The 27,466-nt window shown below is 41.9% G+C and overlaps 3 protein-coding genes across 12 annotated transcripts in view; all 3 read right to left on the reverse strand.

Annotated features, from left to right (window-relative positions):
• Nucleotides 1–554: 554 nt before the first annotated feature.
• washc2c (WASH complex subunit 2C) lies at nt 555–14,756 on the reverse strand. 9 transcript variants are annotated; one of them, XM_015944358.3, is made up of 31 exons: nt 14,591–14,756; nt 13,573–13,716; nt 13,302–13,466; nt 13,142–13,210; nt 12,885–13,061; nt 12,703–12,796; nt 12,554–12,615; nt 12,417–12,473; nt 12,236–12,340; nt 12,078–12,162; nt 10,084–10,143; nt 9,831–9,955; nt 9,664–9,751; nt 9,537–9,590; nt 8,239–8,331; nt 8,014–8,171; nt 7,828–7,938; nt 6,726–6,821; nt 6,360–6,461; nt 6,182–6,277; nt 5,926–6,092; nt 5,726–5,837; nt 5,187–5,609; nt 4,979–5,107; nt 4,757–4,858; nt 4,592–4,666; nt 4,386–4,445; nt 2,302–2,505; nt 1,534–2,217; nt 1,284–1,449; nt 555–1,179 (listed from the first exon to the last, which is right to left on the reverse strand). In XM_015944358.3, exons 2-31 carry the CDS (start codon nt 13,714–13,716, stop codon nt 1,034–1,036), a joined length of 4,209 nt encoding a protein of 1,402 aa, XP_015799844.3. In that variant the 5' UTR covers nt 14,591–14,756; the 3' UTR covers nt 555–1,033. The 9 variants fall into 9 exon arrangements, with proteins under 9 accessions (XP_015799844.3, XP_054606085.2, XP_015799843.3 ...); XM_054750110.2 differs by having other exon boundaries at nt 5,926–6,089; nt 9,831–9,952; nt 12,885–13,064; XM_015944357.3 differs by having other exon boundaries at nt 9,831–9,952; nt 12,885–13,064.
• A 184-nt stretch (nt 14,757–14,940) lies between these two features.
• Nucleotides 14,941–27,466, reverse strand: part of slf2 (SMC5-SMC6 complex localization factor 2) — a 36,462-nt gene continuing 23,936 nt past the window's right edge. Inside the window, exons 10-20 of one of the 2 annotated variants that reach the window (XM_015944364.3) lie at nt 23,570–23,657; nt 23,339–23,480; nt 23,147–23,234; nt 20,796–20,972; nt 20,613–20,707; nt 17,836–17,923; nt 17,627–17,731; nt 17,463–17,540; nt 17,299–17,385; nt 15,675–15,743; nt 14,941–15,576 (exon numbers count right to left, since the gene is read on the reverse strand). In XM_015944364.3, the coding sequence (XP_015799850.3) occupies nt 15,277–15,576; nt 15,675–15,743; nt 17,299–17,385; nt 17,463–17,540; nt 17,627–17,731; nt 17,836–17,923; nt 20,613–20,707; nt 20,796–20,972; nt 23,147–23,234; nt 23,339–23,480; nt 23,570–23,657 (1,317 nt within the window). In that variant the 3' untranslated portion in view covers nt 14,941–15,276. Of the gene's footprint in view, nt 15,577–15,674; nt 15,744–17,298; nt 17,386–17,462; nt 17,541–17,626; nt 17,732–17,835; nt 17,924–20,612; nt 20,708–20,795; nt 20,973–23,146; nt 23,235–23,338; nt 23,481–23,569; nt 23,658–27,466 lie in introns of those variants that run through there. The other variant, XM_070542400.1, reaches the window with a different exon arrangement.
• On the reverse strand, nt 26,277–27,234 carry LOC139062087 (piggyBac transposable element-derived protein 4-like). The gene is made up of 2 exons (XM_070542401.1): nt 26,900–27,234; nt 26,277–26,813 (listed from the first exon to the last, which is right to left on the reverse strand). Exons 1-2 carry the CDS (start codon nt 27,101–27,103, stop codon nt 26,403–26,405), a joined length of 615 nt encoding a protein of 204 aa, XP_070398502.1. The 5' UTR covers nt 27,104–27,234; the 3' UTR covers nt 26,277–26,402.

Here is a 27,466-nt window from a genome sequence, read left to right on the forward strand (position 1 = left end):
GGTGCCCAAATCTGTAATGCATTTGGGGGTAATGATTATCATGGACCTAGTTTTGACTTTAGAGAGAGAGAGAGAGGGGGGGGGGGGGGGGTCTTTACAGTGAGTATAGAAATTATGCATAAAACTACAGCCTAGATGCTCTTTTATGCAATGTCAGGAATGAAGAGTGAAGTTCAGAGGTGGCAGTAAAACAAAATGTAATTAATACTTTCAATTCAACTTTGTTTTTTACCTCATTTGTCATTTTCATTCCCACTCGTTTTAATATAGCGTAACATTGTTTTTGGATGGTAAAAAGTGCAGAGGACAAAAATTGGCTTTGGAAAAAGTGTGTGTGTGTGGAGAGGGGGTCATGTCCCCCTGTCCCCGCCCGCCAAAATTACGCTCATGATTATAATAGAACAGGAAAATACTCAGCTAAAAAAATAAAATATTAAATTAAAAAAACACAACTCCAATAAACAGTGTTCAAAAACAGATCTGTTACGGTAGACTATAACTAAATGTTTCAGATTGTTTTTAACAGTCAATAACAAACCTGAAACGATTACACATTTGTCAGATAAAATATTCTTTTTTATTTTCTTTTTAGTTATTAAAATTGAACTTTTGCTTTCATACAGGCAAAGTTAAGAAAATGAATGAATTTCTGAATAAAAAACAGTCAAAAATGACTAAGACAAGAAGTACATTATGGCACAAAAACACGAAATCCCACAAGGCAAAGTCAAGGAACTGAAAGAGAAAAAAATATTACTGCTGAATTTCTGCAGGCCTCCAGGCTAAAGTGCTGTTATGTATATTAATGAATAATACATTTTATTAACTATGAAGCAAAGATGATTAGGAAGGCTGTTTGACCATGAAACGAATCATAAACATTTGTGTTATCAGCCAAAAATAAGCCACAGTATTGATTTGAATTTATAGCAATAAATACTCTTATCCACAGTGTATCCAATATCGCTCAGGTGAATCTCTCAATTATAAACAAATATATCCACAATTTTACATATTTGGACATTTCAAAACATCAGTTACCACCTAAAGCATTTAGTGGGTCATCAAAAATGTTGCTGGAATCGGCCGATGTACTGATTTCCTGGGATGGTGGCCTTTTCTTTGATTCATTGGGAGCCTTTGTCCCGGGTTTTACTGTGCTTGTTGAGAAAATGTCATCTTTAAAGAACAAAAGGAGTTTAAAACATTTTAGTTAGATATGGAAGATTCAAAAAGGTACAACTTAGGACATAATAATGCATCACTCTTCCATAGATACTTACCCATGGCATCGTCGAATATCGACTTTGCCTCTCCCTTCATCTTGGACTTTTGTTTTGGTTTTACAGTGTCCATCAGGTCGGCAAAAATGTCTATGTTGTCATCAAACAAGTCGACATCAGTGGATTTCTCTTTCTTCTGAACTTTAGGTATGGTGGCTGCTTCATCCTGCAACAGAAACCCAGTCAGAAGGAGACCAACTTAAGCCCAGTAGAAGAAAGCAGACAGACTGAGACCAAAAGTAAAAGCTACCTGAAAAATGTCCTGTTTGGAAAAACTGCTGCTGGTCTTGACTTCTTTGTGACTTTTGGATGTTGGTGTGGAGCTGCTGTTAAGTCCAAAAAGGTCATCGTCTTCATCTTCAAAAAAGGACGAGACCTGAGCAGGCTTCTTTGAGGCTGCTTGTGGCTTAACGGTGTGGAAAAGGTCGTCGTCGTTGTCATCAAAAATAGATGGAAGTGTGCTTAGATCTCTGTCCTCTGCTACCCCGCTACTGGCCTGGGGTGGACTGGGCTTGGTAGATTCTCTAGTAGGCTTGTTAGTGACCGATTTTACCCCAAAGAGTCCATCGGGACCAAAGAGGTCGTCGTCATTATCATCATCCGAGAGTGGCGGTGCCTTTGTAAAGCTGCCGTCCTTCCTGGACTCTTTTTTGACATTCGTTGTTGCTGGCAGTGTGAGTTCAGAGGGTCTGGGGGAGTTTTGGGAGGACTGTGCAGGTGAGGGCGTTGGCAAGGCTGAAGGCGCAGCAGAGTTAGACGACGGAATAGTTTGGCGAGACTTTTCAGGAGGAGGTAGGACTAAACTATTGAGGCTAGATGTTGGCCCAGAACCATCTTCTAGAGTCTCCCCTATATAGTCCACAGACTTTTGAGCTGCTTGCTGCCTTGCTGCTCTGGACTGGGGTCTCCGAAGTGCAGAACCTTTTACGCGGCCCTGCATTGGGTGGGATAATTGTTAACATCATGTGCTAACATTGCAATAGAATGTTGTGTCAGCCTCTGGGGATGTAAAACCCACCTTGTGCGTGCTCACCAGGGTTGTGACCTGGACTGGTGTGTCGAAGCTCACCGCTCTTTCGTTCTCCGCCGGAGTCTCGATGGGGGTGGAAACAGGGCTGGGACTCATACTGGAGCTGGACACCCCAGAGGAAGAACTCAGAGCCCCCGACATACTGGGACCGGCACCAGGGAGCAAAGCAGCTGGGTCGATCATCAGACTGGCCTGAACGTAAAAAGAGGCTCACTTTTCAGGGTAGAAGGCGCTACTCTCCGAGATCCATCAGAGCATCAAAAACATCATCTAGTTCTCACCAGGCCTTTAAATCTAGTAAGCACAACCTCCCACTCCATCACATTAAAATGATGCACTCTAGTGTTTGTAAATAGAGAAATCCTTCTCAGATTATTGTGCAGCAACAATCGCTTCTCTACGATCACTTCTGAGTGCTGCAGATCAGAAAACTGAGCTGCACAGATCGCTTATCAGCATTTTTTCAAATAAAACACCCTGCATAGTTGTTCATCTGAAGCAGTGTTTTCTTAATTTGTGACCCCAGTGAGAACCATGTTTGTTTTCTTAAAGGGACTATATCATGCAAAAAGTACTTTTTGGAGCTTTTGATCATGTTTTATTGTAATTTCCTCAGTCATTCACTGCCATTGATGACACGTCGTCATTTGCGTGTTTTTACTGTGTAGGCGTCAGAACGAGCCCCCGCACCGTGAGAACAAACACCCCAGCTCTAAAGCTGATCTTCATCTGCGCATGTCACGTGACCAGGAAGCCGAAAATCCACGTGTTAGGAGATCGTTTTGGGCCGCTGCTGTAAAAAAAGTGTGGTGCGAACCAGAAAAGTTTCTGCCGATCACAATTCAACAACGGATAATGAAAGAACGGATAACTCTCCAAATATGCGGATTCTTCCTGATGTAAGAGGTGAGTCTACTCTTTGTTTTGGTAGTTTTGGCATTGACATCATCCTAGCGCGCAACGTTCTGTGACTCTTAAAAAAAACAGTGAAAATGCTGAAAAACGCTGGCAGCGAAGGGCTTTACTGATCAGGAAACGGCTGGCAGTGAATGAGTTAATCTCCACAGTCGTGAAGAAGTGATCTAGTCTGCACTTTAAATAATACATAGAACACAAAAATGCATTTTTGTCTGCGAGCAATACTGGATCCCTCTCCGGTCTTCCTGCAGAAGAGTTTAATCAACGGAAATGGTTGCATTACATCTTCAGGAGCTCTCCAAACCCAAGGTAGAATGTGACCGTGATTTTGCAGACTGCTTGTTAAATTCCACCACTACTGGAGTGGACTTTCAGCCATTTTACTTCTTCAAACCAGCACCATTCCAACAATAAAACCACCCAACAGAGGCCTGGGCAGGGAGTGCAACCAAAACGTCAACCACCAGCTAAATAGTTATAAAGTTTAGCGAGTGAGCATCAGGAACGGACTGGGTCAATAATTCATCCCAGCCACCTTTTTCCTGTCTGATTTGTGTGTGCATCTCTGCTACAAGTGTGAATTTCCAGTCTCTGGGTCTGCAGCTGTGCACTGGGGGACTTCATGTGGGTGGAGGCAAGGTTTCATCAATCGAAGCATTTTATTTCCATTTTTAAGTAATGAGTCACAAAATAAAAAACTGACATCTCATCAGTGCCAATGGTAATATCTGATGATATGTTGTGCCTATCGTTGCTCTGGAAGATGTAAAACAGCACGGTACAGGTCTTTTAAAACTACACATTTGCACCAACTCTCTGCTCGTGAAGTTCTTCAAACACGATTCCAGAACGCTAAATGTTCAGAGAAACCAGGATGGAAGATGGAAATCGTGCAAAGGCAAAAAGAAAGTGAGTAAAAACTCCTGAAACGGCAAAAGGGAGTGAGAAATTTCTTCGAGGAGTAAAAACAAGTTGTTTTTACACAAAGTTAATCTACTAAATAGCAGCCAAAGTTTATAAAAATGGAACAAAAAAAAAAAAAAGACAGAAGGATGAAACATTTGAGAGACAATAAAACAGATTTCTTTAAAAGAAATCAGAGACATGTTAGTATTAAAGATTTGAGTCAGTAAAAAAAAAAAGATCAAAATTACTTGAAGTTTGCCAATCCTTGATGAGGAATCTTTAGGTTTTACAGGACTTGGTGCAGGCTTCTGTGTGGTCAAATTACAGCAGGATCAGAATTTCTGGTGTTAAACTGGCAAACGACAAAATCTACTGCAACATAAATAAAAACGATGCAACAAAAGCAAACAAATATTCTTCAGCCGTATGGGTTTGGGTGTGTGTGGAAACCAACCTGGATCTCTGACACCGGTTCTGGGCTTGCAAGAGGCGCTTTGTCCTGAGGTCTGCTTGGTTTCTCTGCCACTTTCTGGAAATTCAAATCAAAACCTTGTTAGGTTGTTTTCTGCAGTTGGTCAGCAGAAATCCAGCCTCCTCAAATCGTTTTCCTAACGGCTACCGGAGGTGGAGGCTTTGACTTGACGGAGCTGAAAAGGTCGTCTTCATCGTCGTCTGAAAACAGACTCTGAGCTGCTGGCTTCACCGAGCTGGCTGCGGAACTCTACAAAAGAAATGTTTTATGTGGTTCATTTTAAAAAGCATTTCGATTGCTGATAAAAAACTTAATCAATTAAAAGAGAAAACAGAAATGAAGACAAATGAAAATAGCTCTTCTACTGACTGCAGCCGTTTCTGAGGTTGCAAAGAGGTCAACGTCTGGGTCGTTGTCCTTCTGCTGCGTCTGACTGAACAGCAGCTCTTCGTCCTGGAACACTCCGGTGCTTTTCAGCTGCGGCCGCTCTTCTGCAGACTGCAGGAAAGTTTTCATCAGAAGTGAAAAAGCCGCAAAATAAAGGAATAAATAAATAAAGTTTTTCTACAAAACAAACCTTTTGCGTCTTCTTCGTCGTGGCCTGACTGGGAACGAACAGCGAGTCGCTCCAATCCACCTCTTCATCATCTTCTTCATCACCATCATCGTCAAACAGACTAACAGCATTAGCTTTTCCCTTCACTTCCTTATTTTCCTCCTCAGTTGGCGGTGGTCTTTCCTTTGAGAGGAAGACGTCATCGTGATCATCTCCATCCAGCGGAGTCTTTGTCAGCGCGTCAAGAACGTCGATGCCGCCGAAGAGGCTGACTGCTCCTGCGGGCTTCTTTCTACTTGTGGCACCCTCCTGCGATGGCGAAGTAGGAGGAGGCTCAGGGGTTTCTGCAGGCTTCTGCTGCTCATGTCGTTTATCATTTCCCAACGTCTTAGGAACAAAACCTTCTTTATGCGAGGGGGATGGCTCAGAGGTGGCATGAGGCGTCTGGGAAACACAGGTAATGAAATGACTCGTTGTCTGCCGACGTTCTCAACGTCACAGAACATTTTCTTTAATCACCAGAAGTAAGAAATATACTAGAAACATGTTCAAAAACCCACTTTGGATGGAGCTTCAGTATTAAACGCAGGTTTGATGCCAAAGAGAGAGCCTCCCTCTTCATCGTCACCTTCATCTTCAAACAGAAGAGCCACCCTCTGAGGTTTCTTCTGACTATGAGGAACAGAAAAGGGCAAATGATGATTAAAACAGTTAAGTTGTGCAAAAATATTCAGATTATTATTTCTTCATCTGTAAATACTTTGAGTCTTTTGCTGAAGCAAACAGATCCTCCTCCTCCTCTTCATCAAACAGGCTGCTCTTTTTAGGTGTTTTGGTGCTTGGGAGCCCAGATGGCACGCTGGTGCTTGTTTTTATCCCCTCTGACTTGGTGTCTGGTTTCTTTTTTGAACTCATCCACTGGTCCTGCTGACCCAAATAATAATGCACCAAAGTAAATATCCAAGTAAACAAAAACAGCGTGCAGGAAAACGTTACTTTTTTATCTACTTTTGTACCTCATCATCACTGAAAAGTGAGCTGCTGGGTTGTGGTTTGGAAGATTTCACTAAATTAGGCTTTTCTTTCGATTTAGCAGCAAATGCAAACAGATCCTGCAGATGAAGAACAAGGTTACGATTATGCACCGTCATCAAGAGCACAACGTTGTTTATTTAACTGTATAAATTCAGTCACCTCGTCTTCCTCATCGTCGAATATCGACAAGGAAGCCTTGCTGGTTTTGCCGAGGCTCGTAGGTTCAGGTTTTAACCGGCTTTTCGGGGTGGTTGGAAATAACTACGGAAGGCAAAAACATACATGATGTAATCCCAGTGGGAGCCCAGCAGGAGCATGCTCGAAAACAGTTCCACTACGCCGACAGTCCATAAACGTCATGTAATGTAGGTTGCAACTGGATCTTTTTTTCAGGCTTCCCCTGGGTGTGTCAGTTGAGGGCTTTGGGAGGAGCTCACCACCCTTTCAGGGGAGCTGAGCTCCCCCTTGTAGCCCGAGTACGCTAATATAATGATTAGATTTAGCATCAGTGTTTGCTAGCGTTACCTGCGGCTCTTCGTCGTCAGAGAAAAGGCTGCTGGTTTGATGTTTGTCAGTTTGCTCAGCAGAAGCTTTTCCAACAGCAGCAGTAACAGGAGCATTCTGCAATCCACATTATACAAACCAAAAGATCAGAAGCTTTCTCTGCTTATAATTACTAACAGAATAAGGATTTATCAAACAAAAACAGAATAATTACCAAAAAAAAAGTGTTAAAAGGACAGAATCATATTTTTAAGTAAGCTAAAGATCATTGTAACGACGTAAGACCAGTAACGTGTTACTGAAATATGTGACTGGAGCAGAATAGACAAGGACTGGACTCTTAAAGTGACTCTGTGTATTTTCCCTGGCAATAGGGACAATCATTGCAAAAAAGCATTATTTTTGTTTCAAATAAGACCTTACCAACGGATAGCCATTAGGGTCAAAAATCCCCAGGAGTGCAACCTCCAGCAAAATAACAAGCACATCAGACTCCCTCTTATCACTGGCAACGAGCGAAGAGGTAAATGTGTAAAGCGTTTATTAATGGTGAAAGTTTTGTAACCATTGGTTACAAATCAGTAAATGCATTTTGTCCTCACGAGCTCCCGTAGAAGCATCCAGCCGCTCAGACTTGGACCAACTCCCATTTTTATGGTTATATGTTATGAGACCTGCATCTTTTAATTCATTTATAACCACAGTTTGACAGCTATTTCCAGAGATTAACGGTAAAAAATACACATTGTCACTTTAATGCAGAAATGAATTTTGGAATGTTTGCATAATTGCTAATTAAGTATCATTAGATTTCTTAACGTTTCTTAATTTGTGTTCTAAAATGGAGAAAAACAAAACATTTTACTAAGCTTGTCCTTTATTTTGTTTTCCTGGTGCAAAAATAAATAAATAAATAAAAGTGTTCCTGCCATTAAATTCTAAACGAGAATAGTGGAATCACGTTCTATTATCATACCTATCTGAAGACTGTCACTCCAAAATGGCTGTTACTACTAACGCTGAAAGGAGCCTAGTTAGGTTGAAAACCAGCCCCTCTGTGTGTGAAAATACACCAAATTTGATTTAGTTGGGAGTAAATTAGTAAACTGTGGCATATTAAGACCTCGTCAGATTTGTTGGACTCCTCGCTGGTGGACAGCTGCCGTTTTTTCAGGCCCTCGCTGAGCAGGCTTTTAGTGGCGGGACCAAACATGGAGATGGCTCCAGGAGGCATCTAAAAGCAGCGATGGATGGTTTAACGAAGGAGCGCCTGGTTCAAAAGCAGCAGAACACCTAGAGTTTTATTCACCTTTCTCTCAGGAGGTTTCTCCTTCTCCTCAACGACCTCTCTCTGGGTCTGAGCGGGAGTCTGTATGCTGTGCTTGCTACTGAAGATGTCCCCATCTTCATCATCTTCATCATCAAACAGGTCAATGGGTCTTTTGGGTTTGGATTTCTCTTGTACAACTAAAGGAAACAAACGATCAAAGAAAGAAATAACCCAATAAAAATATTATTAATTTGATTCACTTACTAGAATCTGGCTTTTTCAGGCTTTTCTCACTGAAGAAGTCATCATCTTCCTCATCGTCATCAAACAGCCCACCTCCTCCAGCACCGCCAGCTCCTGTGGAAACATGTTTGGGGACAGCGATGGTCTTAAATGCTGATGTGCCATTCTCTTTCCTCTCCTCTGAATCAGACTCTTTACCCAAACTGAAGAGGTTGTTATCTGTCAGAGTATGATGAAACGGAAAAAATAAGAGAGAGACTGAGAGATCGAGAGACAGAGAGAGAGAGACAGAGAGAGAGAGAGAGAGAGAGACAGAAAGACAGAGAGAGAGAGACAGAGAAAGAGATAGAGACAGAGAGAGAAATCGAGAGACAGAGAGATCCAGAGACAGACAGAGAGACAGAGAGAGAAAGAGAATGAGAGACAGAGACAGACAGAGATCAAGAGACAGAGACACAGAGAGAGATAGAGACAGAGAGAGAGATAGAAAGAGACCGAGAGAGAGAGAGAGAGAGAGACCAAGAGACAGAGAGAGACAGAGAGAGAGATAGAGACAGAGAGAGATAGAGAGAGATCGAGAGAGAGAGAGAGAGAGAGAGACCAAGAGACAGAGAGAGACAGAGAGAGAGATAGAGAGAGATCGAGAGAGAGAGAGAGAGAGAGAGACCAAGAGACAGAGAGAGACAGAGAGAGAGATAGAGAGAGATCGAGAGAGAGAGAGAGAGAGAGAGACCAAGAGACAGAGAGAGACAGAGAGAGAGATAGAGAGAGATCGAGAGAGAGAGAGAGAGAGATAGAAAGAGACCGAGAGAGAGAGAGAGATAGAGACAGAGAGAGATAGAGAGAGATCGAGAGAGAGAGAGAGAGAGAGAGAGACCAAGAGACAGAGAGAGACAGAGAGAGAGATAGAGAGAGATCGAGAGAGAGAGAGAGAGAGAGAGACCAAGAGACAGAGAGAGACAGAGAGAGAGATAGAGAGAGATCGAGAGAGAGAGAGAGAGAGAGAGACCAAGAGACAGAGAGAGACAGAGAGAGAGATAGAGACAGAGAGAGAGATTGAGAGAGATTGAGAGATAGAGACCAAGAGACAGAGAGAGAGATAGAGAGAGATCGAGAGACAGAGAGAGAGAGAGAGACAGAAAGACAGAGAGAGAGATACAGAGAGCGAGACAGAGAAAGAGATAGAGAGACAGAGATTGAGAGACAGAGAGAGAAAGAGAGAGAGAGACACAGAGAGAGAGAGAGAGAGAGAGAGAGAGACAGAGAGAGAGAGAGAGAGAGAGAGAGAGAGAGAGAGATTCCTGTTGCTGTTTTACTACCTGGGAATATTGACACGGCACCAGCTGGAATCTTCTTAATGGTTTTGTTAGATTCTGGACATAAAAGCAAAGCTCTCAGTCCGCTGCTTAGCTCTCCAAGAGCAAATGTATTTATCTTTTATCCTACCTTGGGTTTGAGCCGCACTTTTTATGCTTTCGTTCGTGTCTTTTTTCTCCTCCAATGCGGGTTTTGGCGCCTCAGAGAAGAGGTCTCCCTGTGTGGTGGATCATAAAACAACACAAATCAAAAACCAAAGTTTCTCTGGTGTAGAGATAAACAAATGATTCTGGCACCTCGTCATCATCGTCAAAGAGTCCTTTCCCTCTGCTGAAGAGGCCGCTTGTTCCTCCAAATAGAGAGAAATCCTCGTCGTCCAGCTTGGGAGGCTTAAACATGTCATCGCTATCCTCTTCAGCTGCTGCCACATAATATTAGACACAATTCTAACTAAACGAACCACTGTTAAATAACTATTGCAGCCTTTGAAAAAGATTTTAAAAAACAATGAAGAAAAAAAAACAGAAGGATGAGAAATGAGTTCCCTACCCTGTGGATTTGTTGGCTTTGGTTCTTTTCTGCCTTTACTCTTCTTTTTAGATGCCAGTGCTTCCAGAAAAATGCATGACAATTCAGATACAACTCACTTTTACTACAATTAAAATGTGCAATAAGTAAAAATGACATCTTGTGGTCAAATTTTGGTACTGCAGTCCATGTTTTAAAACAAACAAGGGACTCTCTTCCTCCCCTTTGTGACTTTCATGGTTGTTGCCATCTACGGCTCAGCTCCAGAAGATTCAGCTTGCCTCCAGCCTTCTTTAACCGATATTAGAGGTAAATAAAAAGACGCTAAAGCTTCTTAGGGGTACAATAAATAACTTCTGGGTCGCTCCTTTTACTGGTTTCCATTCTGTCCACAACAATGCAGCTCTTTTCCGGCCGGTGTCGGATTACAAATGCCGGCACACACACGGCAACTCTGCATGCTCAAATATGATTGGCTCTGGAACCAAGAAGTATGGAGGCAGGACAAATTGTAAACATAGGTCCAATCCCAACACTTGCACCGCGCCCTGCAGCTTTCTGAGAAGTGCACTTGGAGGAAGTGGGAGGAAGACTTTGAGTGTGTGGTACAGAAGTGTAAAAATAATTACAGAATTGGGACAAGGAGCATTGAGTCATCAGCAGCAATGCATGACGTGATGCTGGTCACTGTTTTGTATTGTTTTGGCCACCTAAAAAAATAACTGACAAGATGGCGCCGGTGTGTAAAGCGGATGTCTGTCGCTGATAGTTTTAAGTGGTTTTGTGCTTTTATTTGTCCTTTTACACCAAAAAGTGGACTCTACTGGTGTACGATCGACAAACATTGTTGGATCTTCGATTTTCTGTTCCGACGAGGAATTTGCTTGCTCATAAAGAGTGGAAAACGTTTCTGCCGCCATTGCTGGAGCTTCCTATGGACCTGCATCGTGTTTCTGTGGTCCCTCTGCGAAAGAAACAACATAGTCGCCGCGGAAGACGCGGTGGGAAATTAGTTAAGTTAAAGGCCTATCTAAAGCTACGGAGTGAGAATTTGCCAAAGTCTGCATCAATGGTGCAAAAGGGGCGTGGCCAATATCGCACCAATCACTCCGCTACCATTTCTCGTCAGTTATGTCAGCGGAGAAGGTAGGGATGGGGGAGGGGGTGATGACAACACTTAGCCTAGCGGGTGATCAAACAGCTTTATAAGCCTGGTGGCCCACCAGACATGCGAAGCATCTGTCCAACAGAGAAACATTTGATTGCAATCACACATGTACATAATGATTAAATATTTAATATTATGATATTTAAACTTAAAAATGCACATTTTTGTAGAAGGCACTTTCGCTGCTTTTTTGTTAAAATTCCCAAACAGCAATGGACTGTGGGTGATACAGTTCTCTAAAGCCCACACTAAGGCTTCGGCAAAGTGCGGATCAAGGATGCAAAAGGGGCGGGGCCAAGGTCCACACTTGAGCAATCGGGACACCCTGCACACTTGCACCACTGGATGGAAACACGTGATCTGCCTGTTTTCAGACTTTTGGAAAGGAGAAAAACTGAGAACCCACCAGCTGGCTGAGACTGAAAACCGCTTCAGTATAACCTTCCTTCCATTAAATAAATAAATAATGCATTTAATTTATAGGCGCCTTTCAAAACCCAATGTCACCTCACAAAAACATGATAAACCTTACATGAAAATAAGAATAAGATCATTTAAATTATATAGGTACAAAGAATATACTATAAATTACAGAGTGGAGAGTTTGTGGACTAGAGAGTTTAAGCCAGTTTGGACAGGTGAGTTTTGAGTTTGGGTTTGAATGAGAGGAGTGAGTTTCAGAGTTGCCGAGGAGCAGAACGACTGAAAGCTCCGTTTCCAGTGGTGGTGAGACATGACTGAGACAGTTTTGGGATGTAAAATTCTCACTTATTGCACCTTTAAATTCGATGAGGTGTAGAAATGAAAAATTAAATTAGGAATGAAACACTTTTAAATGACGACTCACATGCGCGATCTCCCTCGGGTCTATTAAACGTTTCTCCTTTGATTCGAGCGGCAAGCTCATCAGCAAAGGATGAAGGCCCCGTGTTCTGTGATACGAAAAATACGTCAGGCTTATTCTGAAAAAAGACATTATTTTAACTCAAGCTACTGATTTCCTACATTTGAGTCATCGTTTTCATCCTCCTTGTCTGATCCAAATAAGTCAGAATCCTCCTCTTCCTCGTCATCCTCGTCTTCCTCATCATAACTGATCACAGATGACTTCTAGATGGAAAATGACATGTTTGCATAGAAAGTTATGCTAAATTAAGATTCTGAACCAACATGAAGACAAGATTACCTTCTTAATGTTATTGTGACCTTCCTGCTCCTCCTGGTAAGAGTCCTCGTCTGAATGCTGTTCACAAAATGCAGAAAGACATTTCTTTGGTTTTCTCAACAACAAAAAAGTGAACGAAGAGGGAAAAACACTCTTACAGCTTCTTCCTTGTCATCTTCGCTGTCGATCACACTGTCTCTGTCACTGTCAACCGACACTTCTAAAACAGAAATAAAATAAGGATGATAAACTCCACTTTGTGAATATCGTGTTCCAGGAAATGAACAAGCTTCTGTTGGATAATTACCATCACTTAACAGGTCACCAAGTCCTACATCGTCCTGTTCCATGAAGGACTGGGAACCAATCAGAGATGGAAGTGGTCTGTCCACGTAAAGATCCTAAATAAAAGACCAAAAATCACACAAAGAAATTTAACTTACAGCCTTGGGGACAATCTTATTTCATTTTTTTTCCTTTTCAGCACACCTTGGGCTCCAGGATGAGCTCCATTTCTTCTGAGATGTCCTCATCCTCTGAGTCAGAGTTTCCTGCTTTGATGTCCAGATGCTCAAAGGCGGACTCCAGAACTTTCAGACCGTAGTTCACAGCTTCCTGCATCTTAGGGATCAGCTCTGCTTCTTTTTGCTCTCGAGTCTTCTCCTTCTGCTAAAAAAAAGTAAATAACTGTTGTAATATTTATGAAAATGAGGAGTTCGAACAGACTTTTTTCAGTGTTAATGTACCGGCTCAGGCTGCTTTTCTAATGCGTCAGCTTTAGAAATCGTCTCCTCCACTTCTTCGTCATACACTCTCTGTAACGAAACGCAACGGCAGAAAAAAGGTTTCTGTTACTGGAGTCCATGGTTAATGTGGAACATGAATATTTTTGAAAACATGCATTACGTTTTCTATGAACTGTGTGTTAGACAGCATCAGGAAGTCGTTGAAGACGGTGTGCAAGCGGCTGTCGGTGGCCTTAGTGTCACAGATGAGACTGTCCAGCTGCTTCTCAATCTCATGCGTTTTTGACAACATCCTCTGGGAGAAGTCTTGCAGGAAGTGAAAGAGCTGAGGAAAAAATAAAGTCAGTTGCTACAAAGCACGTTTTGCAATCTTTCTGCAGCATTTCATCAATCCTCTGTTTGAAAGGCGTCAAGTATTAGTTCAGACTTACTCCGGAGTCAGCAGCTAAAGACCAGTTGGTGCTGTGCTGCCGGATCTCTTCAAGACTCCACGGCCTCTCCCAAATCTGAGGATATTCAGCAGAGTGTTTGCTCCTACTTGGGCCGTTTGCCACTCCATCCGGCAAAGCACTCATCTGCAATCGGATCAGTTGTTAGAAATAGAATTAATAATTCATACGGGCTTTGTAATTTGGTCAAAAACAGCAGATAGGAGCATCTCATTAGAGGAAAACTGGTCACGGCCTCCCCTTTGTAAATGATGCTGCCTAAATGATGCATGCAAAGTATTATAATTATGCTGCAATGCTTTTGTGACGTCATTATGTACAAAGGATGAATCAGAGCTGCCTTATATTTATGTCACCACACTGCAAATGCATCGATTATAAAACACAATTACTGATGCTTGTGAAAATATTGTGCACTGCTGCTCTGTTATGATTAAGTGTGGTGACTAAATAGTGGGTAGCATAAATCACGCATGCATCCTCCCCAGTTTAACGGCTAGTAAGAGCTTTAGCTCTAAGGTCAAAGGTAAAACAAACCAGAAAGAAAATCAAACCCTAAAGCTTACTCTTCCTGTGTGGTTTGCCCATGCTTTACAGAGGATTGTCGATTAGAATAAATTACAAAATAAAATGTCCTGAGAAAATCAAGAACGCGAACTTTACTCAAAGGCGCTCATAAATGAGTTGATCCTATGATCTCCTGGTGACTAGCTCCCAGGAGGGTCAATGAAATTCTCCCTGACTTAAATGTCCTTAAACGCCGCACCGCTGTTTAACTGGGTACAAGCTAGGCTTGGCGTTGCCTCTGCCTCGTTTAGAGAAACTTGCTACGTCTCTGTAAAGTTGTATAAATCACATTTTCTCAAATTCGTCGGGGATGACGATGAAAAAAAAAAAAGAAAAAGCGGGGACTGTTTGGCTAGCAGCTAGCGCTTAGCACCACCACAGTCTGCCGCGGCTCCGAGACACTGACCGTTGCAACGAGCGCTCCCACGCTTACCTTGGATGGTTCTGGATAAACGCTGCCCGCGACGGTCAACTTTAGTCTCAAAGGACGGAAAAAAATAAGATCGATTATGCAAAATTTGGCCTTTCCCTCATTGGTCTTCTGACAGGTCGGCCATATTCTGTCTGCACAGTCACCTGACTGACGTTGCCTAGCAACTGGGTGAAAGTGGGGCGGGGTAAAACAGTCAAGGGGGCGGATCCAAACTGCTGATGTGAAGTTTTGGTTCGTCTGTTGTGTCAACATGGTTTCCAAAAAGTCAAAGAAAGTTTCTTCATATTTACTGAATTCGTAATTTAATGACTACTCACTTTTCTCACTGTAGTTTTGAAATAATAAAGAAGTTGGCATTTGTAAACAGTTTATTTTTTGTACTTGGCAGATGCCTTGAAAAAACTAATTAAAACATAACTTCCCTAGAGGGAGAATTAAAAGGCAAGTCAGCAAACACACATTTTTTTTTACACAATTACAAAAGACAGAGCTGTGCAAAAACTGCGGTAAAACAAAAAAGTTGTCATTAATCAAAAGCGTACTTTTAAATTAACAAAAATATCACTCTGTGGCCTTTGGGTTACAAATAGCCAGGGCCAGTTAATAAAAGTGCAATCTTTATTAATAAGGCAGTGGGTGTGAGAACCCAGAAACAGAAATATGTGGGACACAGTTGCCATCAGAGTTCAGTACTCTCCAGCGCAGATGTCCATTGGCTCGTCCACCGCATGAGGTTGGCTCCCCGGCATCGATTGGTTGGAGTCACTATCCTCTCCCTCTGATCTGCTCATGTCCTCCTCAGTGCCCTGTCCTTCAGTCTCCATCTTCTCCATCACCCTGTCCTCTTCCTTCTCATCAACCATCAGTCCATCTCTCTCACTGGTTAGAGTGGTTTCATCCTCTTCATCTTCTATTAAAGTGCATTCTTCATCCTCTTGGGTGCTCCTTAACATATCTGCAGGCTGCCAATAATCATACAGCTTACCCTACATGAAAAAATAAAATAACACAGGTTTAAACATTACTTTCTGCTGCTGATCAGTCTTAAGAGAAGTTTTGTGTAAAAACATTTTAACTGCTGTACATCAAGAGGTCTGATTTTCTGAAGAAGCATTTGCCACTTGGTGTAGATCCGGGCTAACAGGTCCTTCACCTGAAAGAGGAAGAGAAGAAACTTCACCAGATCTACAAACGTAAACAAACTGGTCATAACAGTAGTCAGTGCATTTACAGCACCTGGTCTATTTTTAGTCAGCTAGGGCCAGAGGTGACAGAAAAACTGCTTTGCTGTTGACTTTTATCATAAAAAGCTGATATTTCAATTTAATGTTTCATCAATCTGTTCATCTGGAAGAAACATTTATTGTTAGTATTGTGATCCGTTTTAAAGTTTTATAAATGAAGCGATGTCCTCTGAGTCGATAGCTAATATCATAGTTATGGTTTTTATTTTAAATGACTGTTCAGCTGTAGTGACGGGGATCTGTAGCTAGATTCAGTTCTCTACCAATCTCTCCTTTCCCGGGTTCCACTGATTACCTCTTTATTTATTTTCTCTTTCCCCAATTTTTTTTTTAATTTTCTCATTTTTATGATTTTTAACCATTAAAAGAAAAATATTTTTCATTTTTGTGAAGTGCCTTGTGATTTTATCTGGAGAGGCGCTATATAAAAGATTGTTTCTTCATCTCGGTTACTCTCAGCAGGCACGTGCCAGTCATCTTAAAACTAACGTACCGCGTGGGCAGCGATGATGCCATGGCGCAAACTAAAATGTTCAAATAAGTCCCTGATTTTTATGAAAACAAAAACAAATAAAAGATCCAACTTTACAAACTGTTAAATTATGTTAATTTGAATCTCTGGCTAAGAGGTTTTAGTTTCTCTACAAACTGGTTAAACTGGAACAGACGTAAAATGATCAGAAAACTCACTTTTAGTCTTTTGCTGAGCAGGCAAACACAACAAGGATGTTATAGAAAAACACATCTGCTTATTTGACTATCTGGTGGCATTCTAGAACCCATTAGGTTGCTTATTATGAGCTAATAGTTAAAGCTGCTTTAGCGAATTTACAAAAAATATAGGTTTTGAACGCAAACATGGTCATGGAGCACTCACGCCTCCCCTTGGGCATCTCCCTGACCAGAAACCCACGTTTCAAGAAGAAACAAGGACCTGCTAAACACCAGTTGCCGTTTTCTAGGTCCAGCCGTCTTTTGTTGTCCAGGACTTCAAATGGCGTTTTTCTTTTTGGTACTCTGGTAGTTTGTCTTAAAGTTGAAGTGGTAGCAGCCGGCTGTTTCTCCTCTGATATTATTGAGCGGAAAACCTCTCACACCAGTGGTGTTCTGTTGCTGCGTGAGAGTGTAATGAGTGGAGAACCTCGGGAAATGTGGCGGTTTGGTAAGACAAGTAACTTTCCATCATCCCTAACCCTAGCTCTCAGTTTATTTCAGGGACTTTCTCTCAGTTGTTTTATTTAACACAGCACAGCTTCATATACATCACTGAGGTAAAACGACAACAAACCAGGTCTGGAAAGACTCAAAACTTCAGTGTTTTGATGAAACCTCTCATTAGACAGCAGCGCCCTCTTTTCTGTAACTCCGGTTTTGTTCTGAGGTGACTCCATGTTTTGCACAACCAAATGGAAGGTGTGTTTAAATGTATTTGAACGTTCTAAAGCTAATCCTTCAAAGGCTCACCTTGCTGCGGTAAAGACACTTCGCACTCTCTCTGATGTAACATTTAACGTGAGTTTCCAGCTCATTCGATAAAGCAAGCAGCTGTGCCTAAAGACAGAAAACAGTTAAAACCACCCTGGCTGGATTCTGTTCCCCAACGAGGACGGAAGAGGTTTTTTTTTTACCTTCTGATTCTGTGGGAAGATGTGAAAATTAGAAGCTTCATTCATCAGCGTCAGGAGGCTATAGCAAAGGTAGTACGCCTGGAACACATGATGGACAGAAACTCGCATCAGAAAAAACAACACAGTTTTATTGGATTTCTGTGGCTCCGTGACCTGATCCTCACCTGTTGGTCTAGAGTGACGGTGTCTCCCTCTTTGTCTTTTTGATTCATGACACAGAAAAGAACGGAGGGCCGCATTCTGGGAAGGTACGGCCTCAAGTCAGCAAGCTGAGCAACACAAAAGGGCCCAAAGACATTAGCAAAAGATTTGTTGAGACCAAATGAATGATTTCAGATTAACAGAAGACAGGACTTGAAGTAAAACAGGTCACCTGGAAGCCCTCTGAAGGAGGTCGGTAAATGCTCGTTCCATCCAGCAATTTGGAGATGAAGGACATGCTCAGATGTTGCCTTAAGTTTCTATAAGAAATTAAAAAAGGAATAATAAGGTGCAGCTGGGAAAATATAACATTAATAAATCTAAACATATCTGCCAGAACGCTTTCAGTAAATTAAAACAAGTATTTTTCTTAGAGTTAGGTTGAAAACATCCGTTTACTCTTAGGCTTTATAACACATTATGATGTCATGAATCACCCAGCCACTTTAACTCTACGGTCAGTACTCCATGCATAATACACCAGATAAATGTAGATTTGTACATGTGTGCACACATGTTCATGCCTCTACTTAAAGAGCAAGCCACCCCAAATCAACTTTTTTTCTGATAAACTAAATGATGCGTATCTAATCGTGCTGCAGACACGTGTAGTCAATAGTGTTGCACTTTAGTGCATTTTAGTTAAAATGTTCAGTGTTTCCCCTAGGAATTTTTCCAGCTGTGGTGGTGGTGGGTGGGGGGGGGGGATTATGACACGTCTCACCTTTATGTTAATATTATTTTATCTGATGCACTCCACTCTGAACTGCACCAATCCAGCAACTGCTGCATTTTAATAACTAGTATTAAAGGTGAATACACCAATATTTGCACAAGAATAATTTCTGTTTTAAACTCTCAGTGGCACACTTTGCAGGAGGATTTGGCATTTAATTTTTCTTGGTGTCTGGAAAAACATCTCCTTCTGCCCCCCTTTATTTGACTTTCTGCCCCCTTTATTTTGGTCCAACGAAGTATTTTTAAGCCAGTATAAAAATGACTGAAACACAAATTTACATAATTGGCATTATTGACCAATATCTTTGATTTATTTGTTAAGAACATCAAGATGCATTACAGTGAACATTATAATAAAGTAAATTTTTCTAGTGCAGAGAGGAGACGACCCATAGAAGCACTGATTTGATCTCATTTCAGAGAAGAATAGAACAGGTCAGATGCACCTAATAAATAAAATTACTAACAAACTCAGGAATCTGTTTCTGTGCTTCATTGTTCTGGTGCTGAAAATATCACTAATGCAGATCAAAGGACGTACACAGATGAATGCACCTCTTATTTATTATTTGGAAATTAGTGGGCGTGGTTTACATCAATACATTATTTTAAATCTGAAATTGATATGAATTGATCAGAAGTGCTATGTGCATTGTTTATTAGAAAACTATTTACAGAGCAGCCTCAGAATTGAGATTAAATATTTTTGATCACAATAGTAAAGGAACTGTTACAGAACAAGTTTTTCAATAAAATCAGAATCTGACTCATCTGAACTCATGCAGCAGGAACTAGGAAATATGAAATACTAGAACCAGACACAACTTTGAAATTTTTTTTAATTTTAATTTGATTAAACTGATTTTTTCCTACCGTTGTTGGCATTTTCCCACACACAGTTAAACAAAACAATGTTGATTAAGGTGTGTGTGAGAGAGAGATAGAGAGGGAGTTAAAATAACTTAAAAAAAAACCCGGCCAGAGCAGAGGCAGTGACCGACGCATGCACGAGCCCTTTTCAGCTCTGTCTTGTCAAATGCACCACATACCTTACGAAAAAAGTTACTTTAAATAGTGAACTGAAAAAGAGGCGAGGTGAAGAAAACGTAGGGAGTACTGAAGAAACGTGAGAGACCGTGAAGAGATCCGTTACTGTCTGTGTACGCGCGTGGATGCCTGGGCCGAGCGGACTGAGCTCCTGTCCCGGCTGCAGTTTTGTGTGGAGGGAGGGGCGGATGCTCTATGTGACTGGCCAATCACAGAGCGTGAAGACAGTCAGTTACCCAATGAAGATTTTCCTTCAGCACGACTACAGATATTTACGAGTTTTGCTCGTTTCATGCTCGTATTCGTCAAAAATGCTTTATCCGCCCTAGCTGTAACCACCCTGCCCTGCCTCCTCCTTGCTGCCTGCCGGCTGTGATCACAAGCAACAACACAGTAGTTCCCGCTGCTTCTTCGGGAAATGGCGCAAAAATAAATAAATAAATTTTAAAAAATCAATAAAACTTGGGATCTTGTAGGCGTGGCGGTGGCCGCCACGGCTACGCCTATGTAAGGGAAACACTGATGTTAATTTTCTGCCTAAAACTGTCAGTGTTGTGCCGTTGTCAGGTAAAAACTCTGCACGGCATTTGAATTTAAATATGCCATCGCTATTGGCTAAGAGGTACCCAAGAACGTTGGCTGGTACGATATGATGTCACAATGTCATTGTGAGCCTGTGTGTGTGTGTGTGTGTGTGTGTGTGTATTTGTTAGAGGCTCCACCCTCTCGGTCTGCTAGGCAACAGCATTTGTTGCATTTTTCAAACAGGAAGTGGGAGTTGAGTAAGAATCCGGTAGGGGTGACTTGCTCTTTAAAGATATGTACCACTTGGACAGTAATAAGTAGTTGTAGCATAACAGTTGACACTTTTTATGTATTATTACTTCCACAATGTTTCACAACCCTCTACCCATAATGCTTCCTGTGTATGCATGTACATAGGAACTACTGTTGTGCATATTATATATTGTGCATTGACTTTATTTTTGCAGTCTTGGTCACTTTTGCACTCCTTTGCTCTCCGTCTGAGCTGTGGTAACGCAAAACTTTTCCCACTGTGGGATCAATAGTCTTATCTCATCTCTTATCTTAGTTGTTTCTTGTACTTAGTTGTTTTTTTTTCTGTTGCAAGCAAAAACCAGAATAAACCAAAAATGTTTTTACTTTCCACGTGTGTTGTCAGGCAGCAGCTGAACCAGCAGACACATGTTGTGGTGATCATCTGTCAAATTAGTGAGGGCCTGACAGATTCTGGGCAGCTAGAGGTAAACAGAAAACACACTTCTTTACACTGAAGTTTAGGCCGTCTACAAACAATCAGTGGACTGATAGATAGACAACACTGACCATAGCGCTCCAGTCCCTGATGTTGTTGAAGATTTTATACTGAAGGCAGCTCACTTCCACTCTGGACTGGAGAATGCATCGTGTTTCTAGACTGATCCTTCCCACAATAGTTAGCAGCAGCAGCAGTTCGTCATCGCTGTACGCACGAGGGCACAGGCCCATGCAGTACGACAGGTACTACTCACCAGAGAAACGACAGCAAAGAAGCAGTTATGTACGTTTGGTGGCACGGCACAACGGCACACAGTTACATTCAATTAAAGTCAGCTGACAAAACATTCCCACATTAAATGGTGAAATTAAAAAGCAACACAACAAAAATACTGATTTACTCCTACAGACAATAAACTCATTGTACATTAAGTTTATAATCATGACAAATGCTGCAGCGTGTTTACAGTAATATCCTCTTCCTTAAACCACTTTATTTTGTGTTAAAGCAGGTCCAGATAAAAACAAAAACAACAACAGAGGCATATTTTAGGATAAGAATTCATAGAAATATTATTGTTACAACAATTGCATCTGATGTCTCAACCTTTTGGTTCTAAGAAAAGTAATCCAGTAATCAGAGCAGGAAAAGGCCGTCGGTTGTTATCTATTCCACTTGATTCTTTACAAAAATGCCTTTTAGTTCTTGTAAAAATTATTTCCAAAAGGTAACAGGTAATTTCTTATAACTTAAATGTAAACAAAATTCAATTACTTCCACAAGTCTGAAAATATTGATTTCATGACCTCCCTTTCATTCCCAGACATTGTTCAACCAGAGCCCTCTCCACTTGTCGTGTATTTAAAAGGGATGTTCCATCTCCAAGTAAAATTCCACCTGTTGCCATATTCTAGCATTAGATAAGTGGGGAAAAAGCATTTTGTAAACAGGCCAGTCTTTCTCCTAATCTGGTAATGCTCATTTAGCTTTAGCTTAGCATAAACAACGCATGTGGATGGTAACAGCTAGCATTTCATCTGTAAAAGTAAAGACAATAGCTAAATAATGATCCTAATTTTTCTTGGTGACCTTAATAATCCTATCGACTGCAAATTAAAATAACAGAAATTACAGGAGACAAGTTTTTACTTGGGATTGCATTAAGACAAAGCATCACGGTAAGTCGTCCCTGCAAGGGACAAGGACACAACGCAGCGGCCCCAGAACGTGTTGTTTACGATCATTAGGGTGAAATGCTACACAGTGGACTCTGTAGTGACAAAGTCTGCCAGATGTCATGCTGCTGCATCATGCCCTTGTGCTTAGCAGCGGTGGCTTACATCAGTGCTAGCTGTGACCATTCACTTACATTGTCTATGCTAAGCTAAAGCTAAAGGAATACTGCCCGATCAGGAAAATGACTGGGCGGGCTACACAATGCTTTTACCCACTTATCTAACTCTGGGGAATATGATTTAACTTTTGGGTGGAACATCCCTTTAGGCTTGTAATTAATGGGAGGGTCTAATGCCACTAACACACTAGTATCAGCTCCACTCTACTCCACTCCGCTCCGCCTGCCCCAGCCTGGCCGTATTCATTCTACACTGCCCTAGGAATGCAAACGTGATTGAGCACATAGGCGGTCTCCAAAATTGGAAAAATAAATATCAGTGATGTCATGAACACATTTCTGAGCACGTGGGCGGGGCAAAGAGCACGAAAAAGTCCACAGTGTCTCCATTATTAAACAAAAACGGCCTGAGCAGTCTTGCTTTGGGAGACTCTGATTCAGCATACGGCTTTGCTGCATCTGGCAGCACTGTGTGTGTGTGCGTGTGTGTGTGTGTGTGTGTGTGTGTGTGTGTGTGTGTGTGTGTGTGTGTGTGTGTGTGTGTGTGTGTGTGTGTGTGTGTGTGTGTGTGTGTGTGTGCGCGTGTGTGGTGTGCGTGCTCCTCACAGCAGTGATAAACGGAGTAAAATGGTTTCGGTCAGAGACTCGTTAACTCCACAGCATCCAGAACAATAATGAATCACGTGTGCGGGAGGCCCCCGCGGGCTGATTCTATCTGCAAATCGGAGGCTCCCTCTAATGGTAGGTGTAATTTTGAGCCGGCCAATCAGTCAGCAGTGTGTGTGTTGGACCAGTTCGTCTCCAGGCAGACCACCTCGGGAAGAGGGCTGAAAAGACATCCAGTTGTGTGTGGGAAAATCCATGGGTACCTAAATGAGAACACTCCAAAACGGGTCCAGGCGGACTGGAGCCGACGTTCATGTGTAAGTGCCATAAAGTTACCAAATTAATCAAAACTTTCCCAAAAATGAAATTATTTAGTGATTAAACACCAGAAGGAATAATAAATGAACAGAAATCAAGATTTACAATAGCAAAAAATGACCACAGCACCTGATGGCTCACCTTAAAGATATTGCTGAGGTTGTGTTCAGGGAAAATCATCTCTTCCTTGTTGTTGGAAGGACTCTCACTTTTTATATAAATGTCCCCCCTGAATAAAAACAAATATTCAAGTTCTGTAAATAAAAACACAATAAAATAAAATCCAGCAGTTACTTTATGTATAAAACAAGCAAATGGAGTAAAGCTACTTACAGCACATCTCCTTCGGTGAAGGACGGCTGCAGATGCTCAAAAGGAAAGAGCGTAACAAACGCAACACCCATGTTGATGAGAACCAGCGTCAGGTCAGCCAAACTAGGGACCCACACTTCAAACTTCTTATCGTCCATTTTGACTAAAACCACACATATAGAAAAAAAGTCATTTCACGTGATTCTTTCTTCGGCTGCTAAATCTAAGACACTGGTGAGAGGAGATGCGGACCTATCTGATAGGCAGCAGTGCAGGCGATGTCACAGAGGGCTTGCAGGATCTTCTCTGATAACATCCTTTCCTTATGGACTGACATCATCTGACAAGATCAACCAAACAAGCCCAAAAAGCTCACAACACAACATCAGACAAGTCAGGAAAAATTCCTAGAACAGTAAAGGAAACCTACAAAGACATTCTGCAACACTCTCCCATACATTTAACAAATCAGAATTCTTCTTATTCGGGCTAAATCCCAGTTTGTGCTCTCAGAAACCAAATCTTGGTTCAGCGGATACAATTAAAACTTGTGCCGAGCCGCTGAGATCCTTCAGTCTTTAATATTGCTTATAGCCAACTTAGCATGCTAGATTTCCCTGCAGCTCCAGGCCAGCTCAGTACTGTAAGCTGAGTGAAGTTGGTTTCACACTGCAAGTATCAGCGGAACGGAACAGCAGCGGAGCAGCTCACTCGCAAACTTCAAAGCGGTCCTTTTCACACCGGAAGAGTCTTGGCCGCGGCACGGCTTCCTCGCTACGCCTCGCTGTACCCACGAGATTAGGGCTGGGCGATATGACGATTTTAGACCGTTTCACGATCTACACATCTGACGGTCTGTCATTTTTGAAAGACCTTTTTATCACGATTCACAGCTCTGCTGTTGAAATTCTGCCTCTGAATGAAAAGGGAACTTACCTTCGGCGAATGACACGCCTTTGTTTGACCCTTAACCAATCAGAGTAAGTCATAGTAATATATTAGTGCCCCGCTTGTTTTCACCTGTGTGTGAACAAACATGGCTTCGGCCGTGGCTGAGAGCGACAACGAGGTTTTCGTTCCGAAGAGGAACGCCTCGTCCATTATATGGAACTGGTTTGGTTTTTCACCAGATGACAAAGAGCAGCGAAACGTCATTTACAAGGAGAGCGTCAAGGCAAGTGATGGCAACACCACAAACTTGTTTAATCACTTGAAAAGAAGGCATCCCAAACAATACAACGAGAGCCAGCTGGCAGCTAAAGCTAAAAAGCCTGCGGCTGCAGCGGCTAGTGCTTCTTCCAGGCAGCAAACGCTAACAGAAACACTCACAAAACTCACTCCTTACGACAGAGACAGCAGACGATGGAACAGCGTGACAGATGCAGTGACGTACCACTTGGTTAAAGATTTGTGTCCCGTGCGAACAGTAGGAGCGGGATTTAAGAAAATGATAAAAACATTGGATCCGCGCTACAAGTTTTCCAGCTGCAAGTATTTTTCGAACACTGCCATTCCACGCATGTACGCTGAATGCAAAGTGAGCGTTGCAGAAAATATTCAGAATGCGCAGTTTTCTGCTACCACAAGCGATCTCTGGTCCAGCCGCACATCAGAGCCGTATTTGAGCTTAACTATCCACTACATGAGCAACTGGGAGCTACATAGTATTTTGAACAAGTGAATGTTTGCACAATACGTTTGCAATTGACATGTTTGCACTTTAACCCTTACCCAACGTTTAAATTTTCTAACGTTAAAGTCATTAGAGCACAAAAAAATGCACTTAGAAAGCTTCCTTTAGAAATATTATATAATATTTCATAAGTCCCAATTTTTTTACATGAATTTCATCCTTGGCTTCAGCCCTAACAAAATATAATAAAATATGTGTGTGTTTCTCAGATTTAACCCCTTCATTGCCAGGTTTATTAGCAAAACCCAAAGTTTGAAAACTGTACAAAAAATGAAAAAATCAAATCATTTTTTGTGTGTTATGTCCAGATTACCTTTTTTGTGGGTAAGTTGTCACAGCCTTGGAGTGTCATAAATAGGCATAAAAATATTTTTTGCTCACTTTGTAGTTTTTGTGTAATGTCATATTTTCTAAAATACTCACGTTAAAGTCATTAGAGCACAAAAAAATGCACTTAGAAAGCTTCCCATAGAAATATTATATAATATTTCATAAGTCCCAATTTTTTTACATGAATTTCATCCTTGGCTTCAGCCCTAACAAAATATAATAAAATATGTGTGTGTTTCTCAGATTTAACCCCTTCATTGCTAGGTTTATTAGCAAAACCCAAAGTTTGAAAACTGTACAAAAAATGAAAAAATCAAATCATTTTTTGTGTGTTATGTCCAGATTACCTTTTTTGTGGGTAAGTTGTCACAGCCTTGGAGTGTCATAAATAGGCATAAAAATATTTTTTGCTCACTTTGTAGTTTTTGTGTAATGTCATATTTTCTAAAATACTCACGTTAAAGTCATTAGAGCACAAAAAAATGCACTTAGAAAGCTTCCCATAGAAATATTATATAATATTTCATAAGTCCCAATTTTTTTACATGAATTTCATCCTTGGCTTCAGCCCTAACAAAATATAATAAAATATGTGTGTGTTTCTCAGATTTAACCCCTTCATTGCTAGGTTTATTAGCAAAACCCAAAGTTTGAAAACTGTACAAAAAATGAAAAAATCAAATCATTTTTTGTGTGTTATGTCCAGATTACCTTTTTTGTGGGTAAGTTGTCACAGCCTTGGAGTGTCACAAATAGGCATAAAAATATTTTTTGCTCACTTTGTAGTTTTTGTGTAATGTCACATTTTCTAAAATACTCACGTTAAAGTCATTAGAGCACAAAAAAATGCACTTACAAAGATGACCAGTTGAACACTTTATTAAAGCACACGAACAAAGAAAAAGTGTGTGTGTGTGTGTGTGTGTGTGTGTGTGTGTGTGTGTGTGTGTGTGTGTGTGTGTGTGTGTGTGTGTGTGTGTGTGTGTGTGTGTGTGAGAGAGAGAGAGAGAGAGAGAGAGAGAGAGAGAGAGAGAAAGAGAGAGAAACACAGAGGGGAGTGAGCTAACAGCTGCAGGCTGAGCACACAACTGTTGAGTGCTCCTTGCACACAGCCTGTCCACATGCATGGCAAAAGCGTGCATGCACGCTCCTCTTCCCTCTGCAAAGGTGGCATCTTTTCTTTGTCTGCTCCTGGGCTGGACCTGGCTCCACTTGCTGCTGCACCTCCAACAGAGCTGCAGCGCTGCTGGACCGCGGCAAGCGAGTGCGCCTTGCCTGGGCTGGTCTCACCATGGAGGTCCCAAGCTCCTGCAAGAACAGCCTTCGACGGATGCTCCTCTTCTGTTGGTTCCAGGCCGGTTCCACAGACAGCCACAGGACCAGGGCATTGTAGGCGCTCACATCTAACATGTTGCAGAAGAGCGACATGGGCCAACGTCTGGTCTTGCGGCGGCAGCTGTATGTTGCAACGAGCTGGAATAAAAATAAATGAATAAATAAATTACATATGCAATTAGGTTGGTGAATTATAATAAAACAAAATAAAATAAATAAATTACCTTGTCCAAGTTGTCAACTGCCCCTTTGCAGCGGTTGTAATCGATGATTACGGTCGGCTTCTGCTGCGGTCCCTCCTGGATCTGAACCTGATGGTGTTTGGTGCTGAGGAGCAGAACGTTCCGCCGGCGCTTTGGAATGTAGCTCACCGCGGTGGCGGTGGAGGTGAAGCCGAACAGGGAGGACAGAACCGCTCTGCTTTTCATCTGGAGCAGCTGTGGGGGCAACTCTGGCTTGTTGCGCCTAACTGTTCCCACAAGACAGATTTTTTTTTAGCAGCTCCTCTCCAAGAACCAGCGAGGTGAAAAAATTGTCCGTGGTGACAGTGCGGCCGCTCAGACCCTCCGTGAGTTCCAGCACCACCCGCTTCCCTTGCCCCCTTTCTGCCGGGGCGTCTCGAGTCGTCTTGCCCAGATAGGGAATAATCCCCCAGGCATAAGAAGTGGCCACATCGCACACCACCTACAGCTTGATGCCATATTTTGCCGGTTTTGAGGGCATGTACTGCTTGAAGTTGCAGCGACCTCTGAATCCGACGAGCTGTTCATCAACGCAGACATCTTCACCGG

This window comes from Nothobranchius furzeri, chromosome 12, assembly GCF_043380555.1.
Source record: "Nothobranchius furzeri strain GRZ-AD chromosome 12, NfurGRZ-RIMD1, whole genome shotgun sequence".
NCBI classification, from domain to species: Eukaryota; Metazoa; Chordata; class Actinopteri; order Cyprinodontiformes; family Nothobranchiidae; genus Nothobranchius; species Nothobranchius furzeri.

Excerpts from the sequence above, each read along its gene's own strand:
- washc2c (XM_015944356.3), bottom strand. The coding sequence starts at position 13,716 with ATGAGTGCTTTGCCGGATGGAGTGGCAAACGGCCCAAGTAGGAGCAAA. Across the intron at positions 9,752-9,830 it reads TCTTTGACGATGATGACGAG|GGAGACCTCTTCTCTGAGGC; the intron begins GTGCCAGAATCA and ends TCCACCACACAG. Across the intron at positions 1,180-1,283 it reads GATATTCGACGATGCCATGG|ATGACATTTTCTCAACAAGC; the intron begins GTAAGTATCTAT and ends TGTTCTTTAAAG.
- LOC139062087 (XM_070542401.1), bottom strand. The coding sequence starts at position 27,103 with ATGAAAAGCAGAGCGGTTCTGTCCTCCCTGTTCGGCTTCACCTCCACC. Across the intron at positions 26,814-26,899 it reads CAGTTGACAACTTGGACAAG|CTCGTTGCAACATACAGCTG; the intron begins GTAATTTATTTA and ends TTTTTATTCCAG.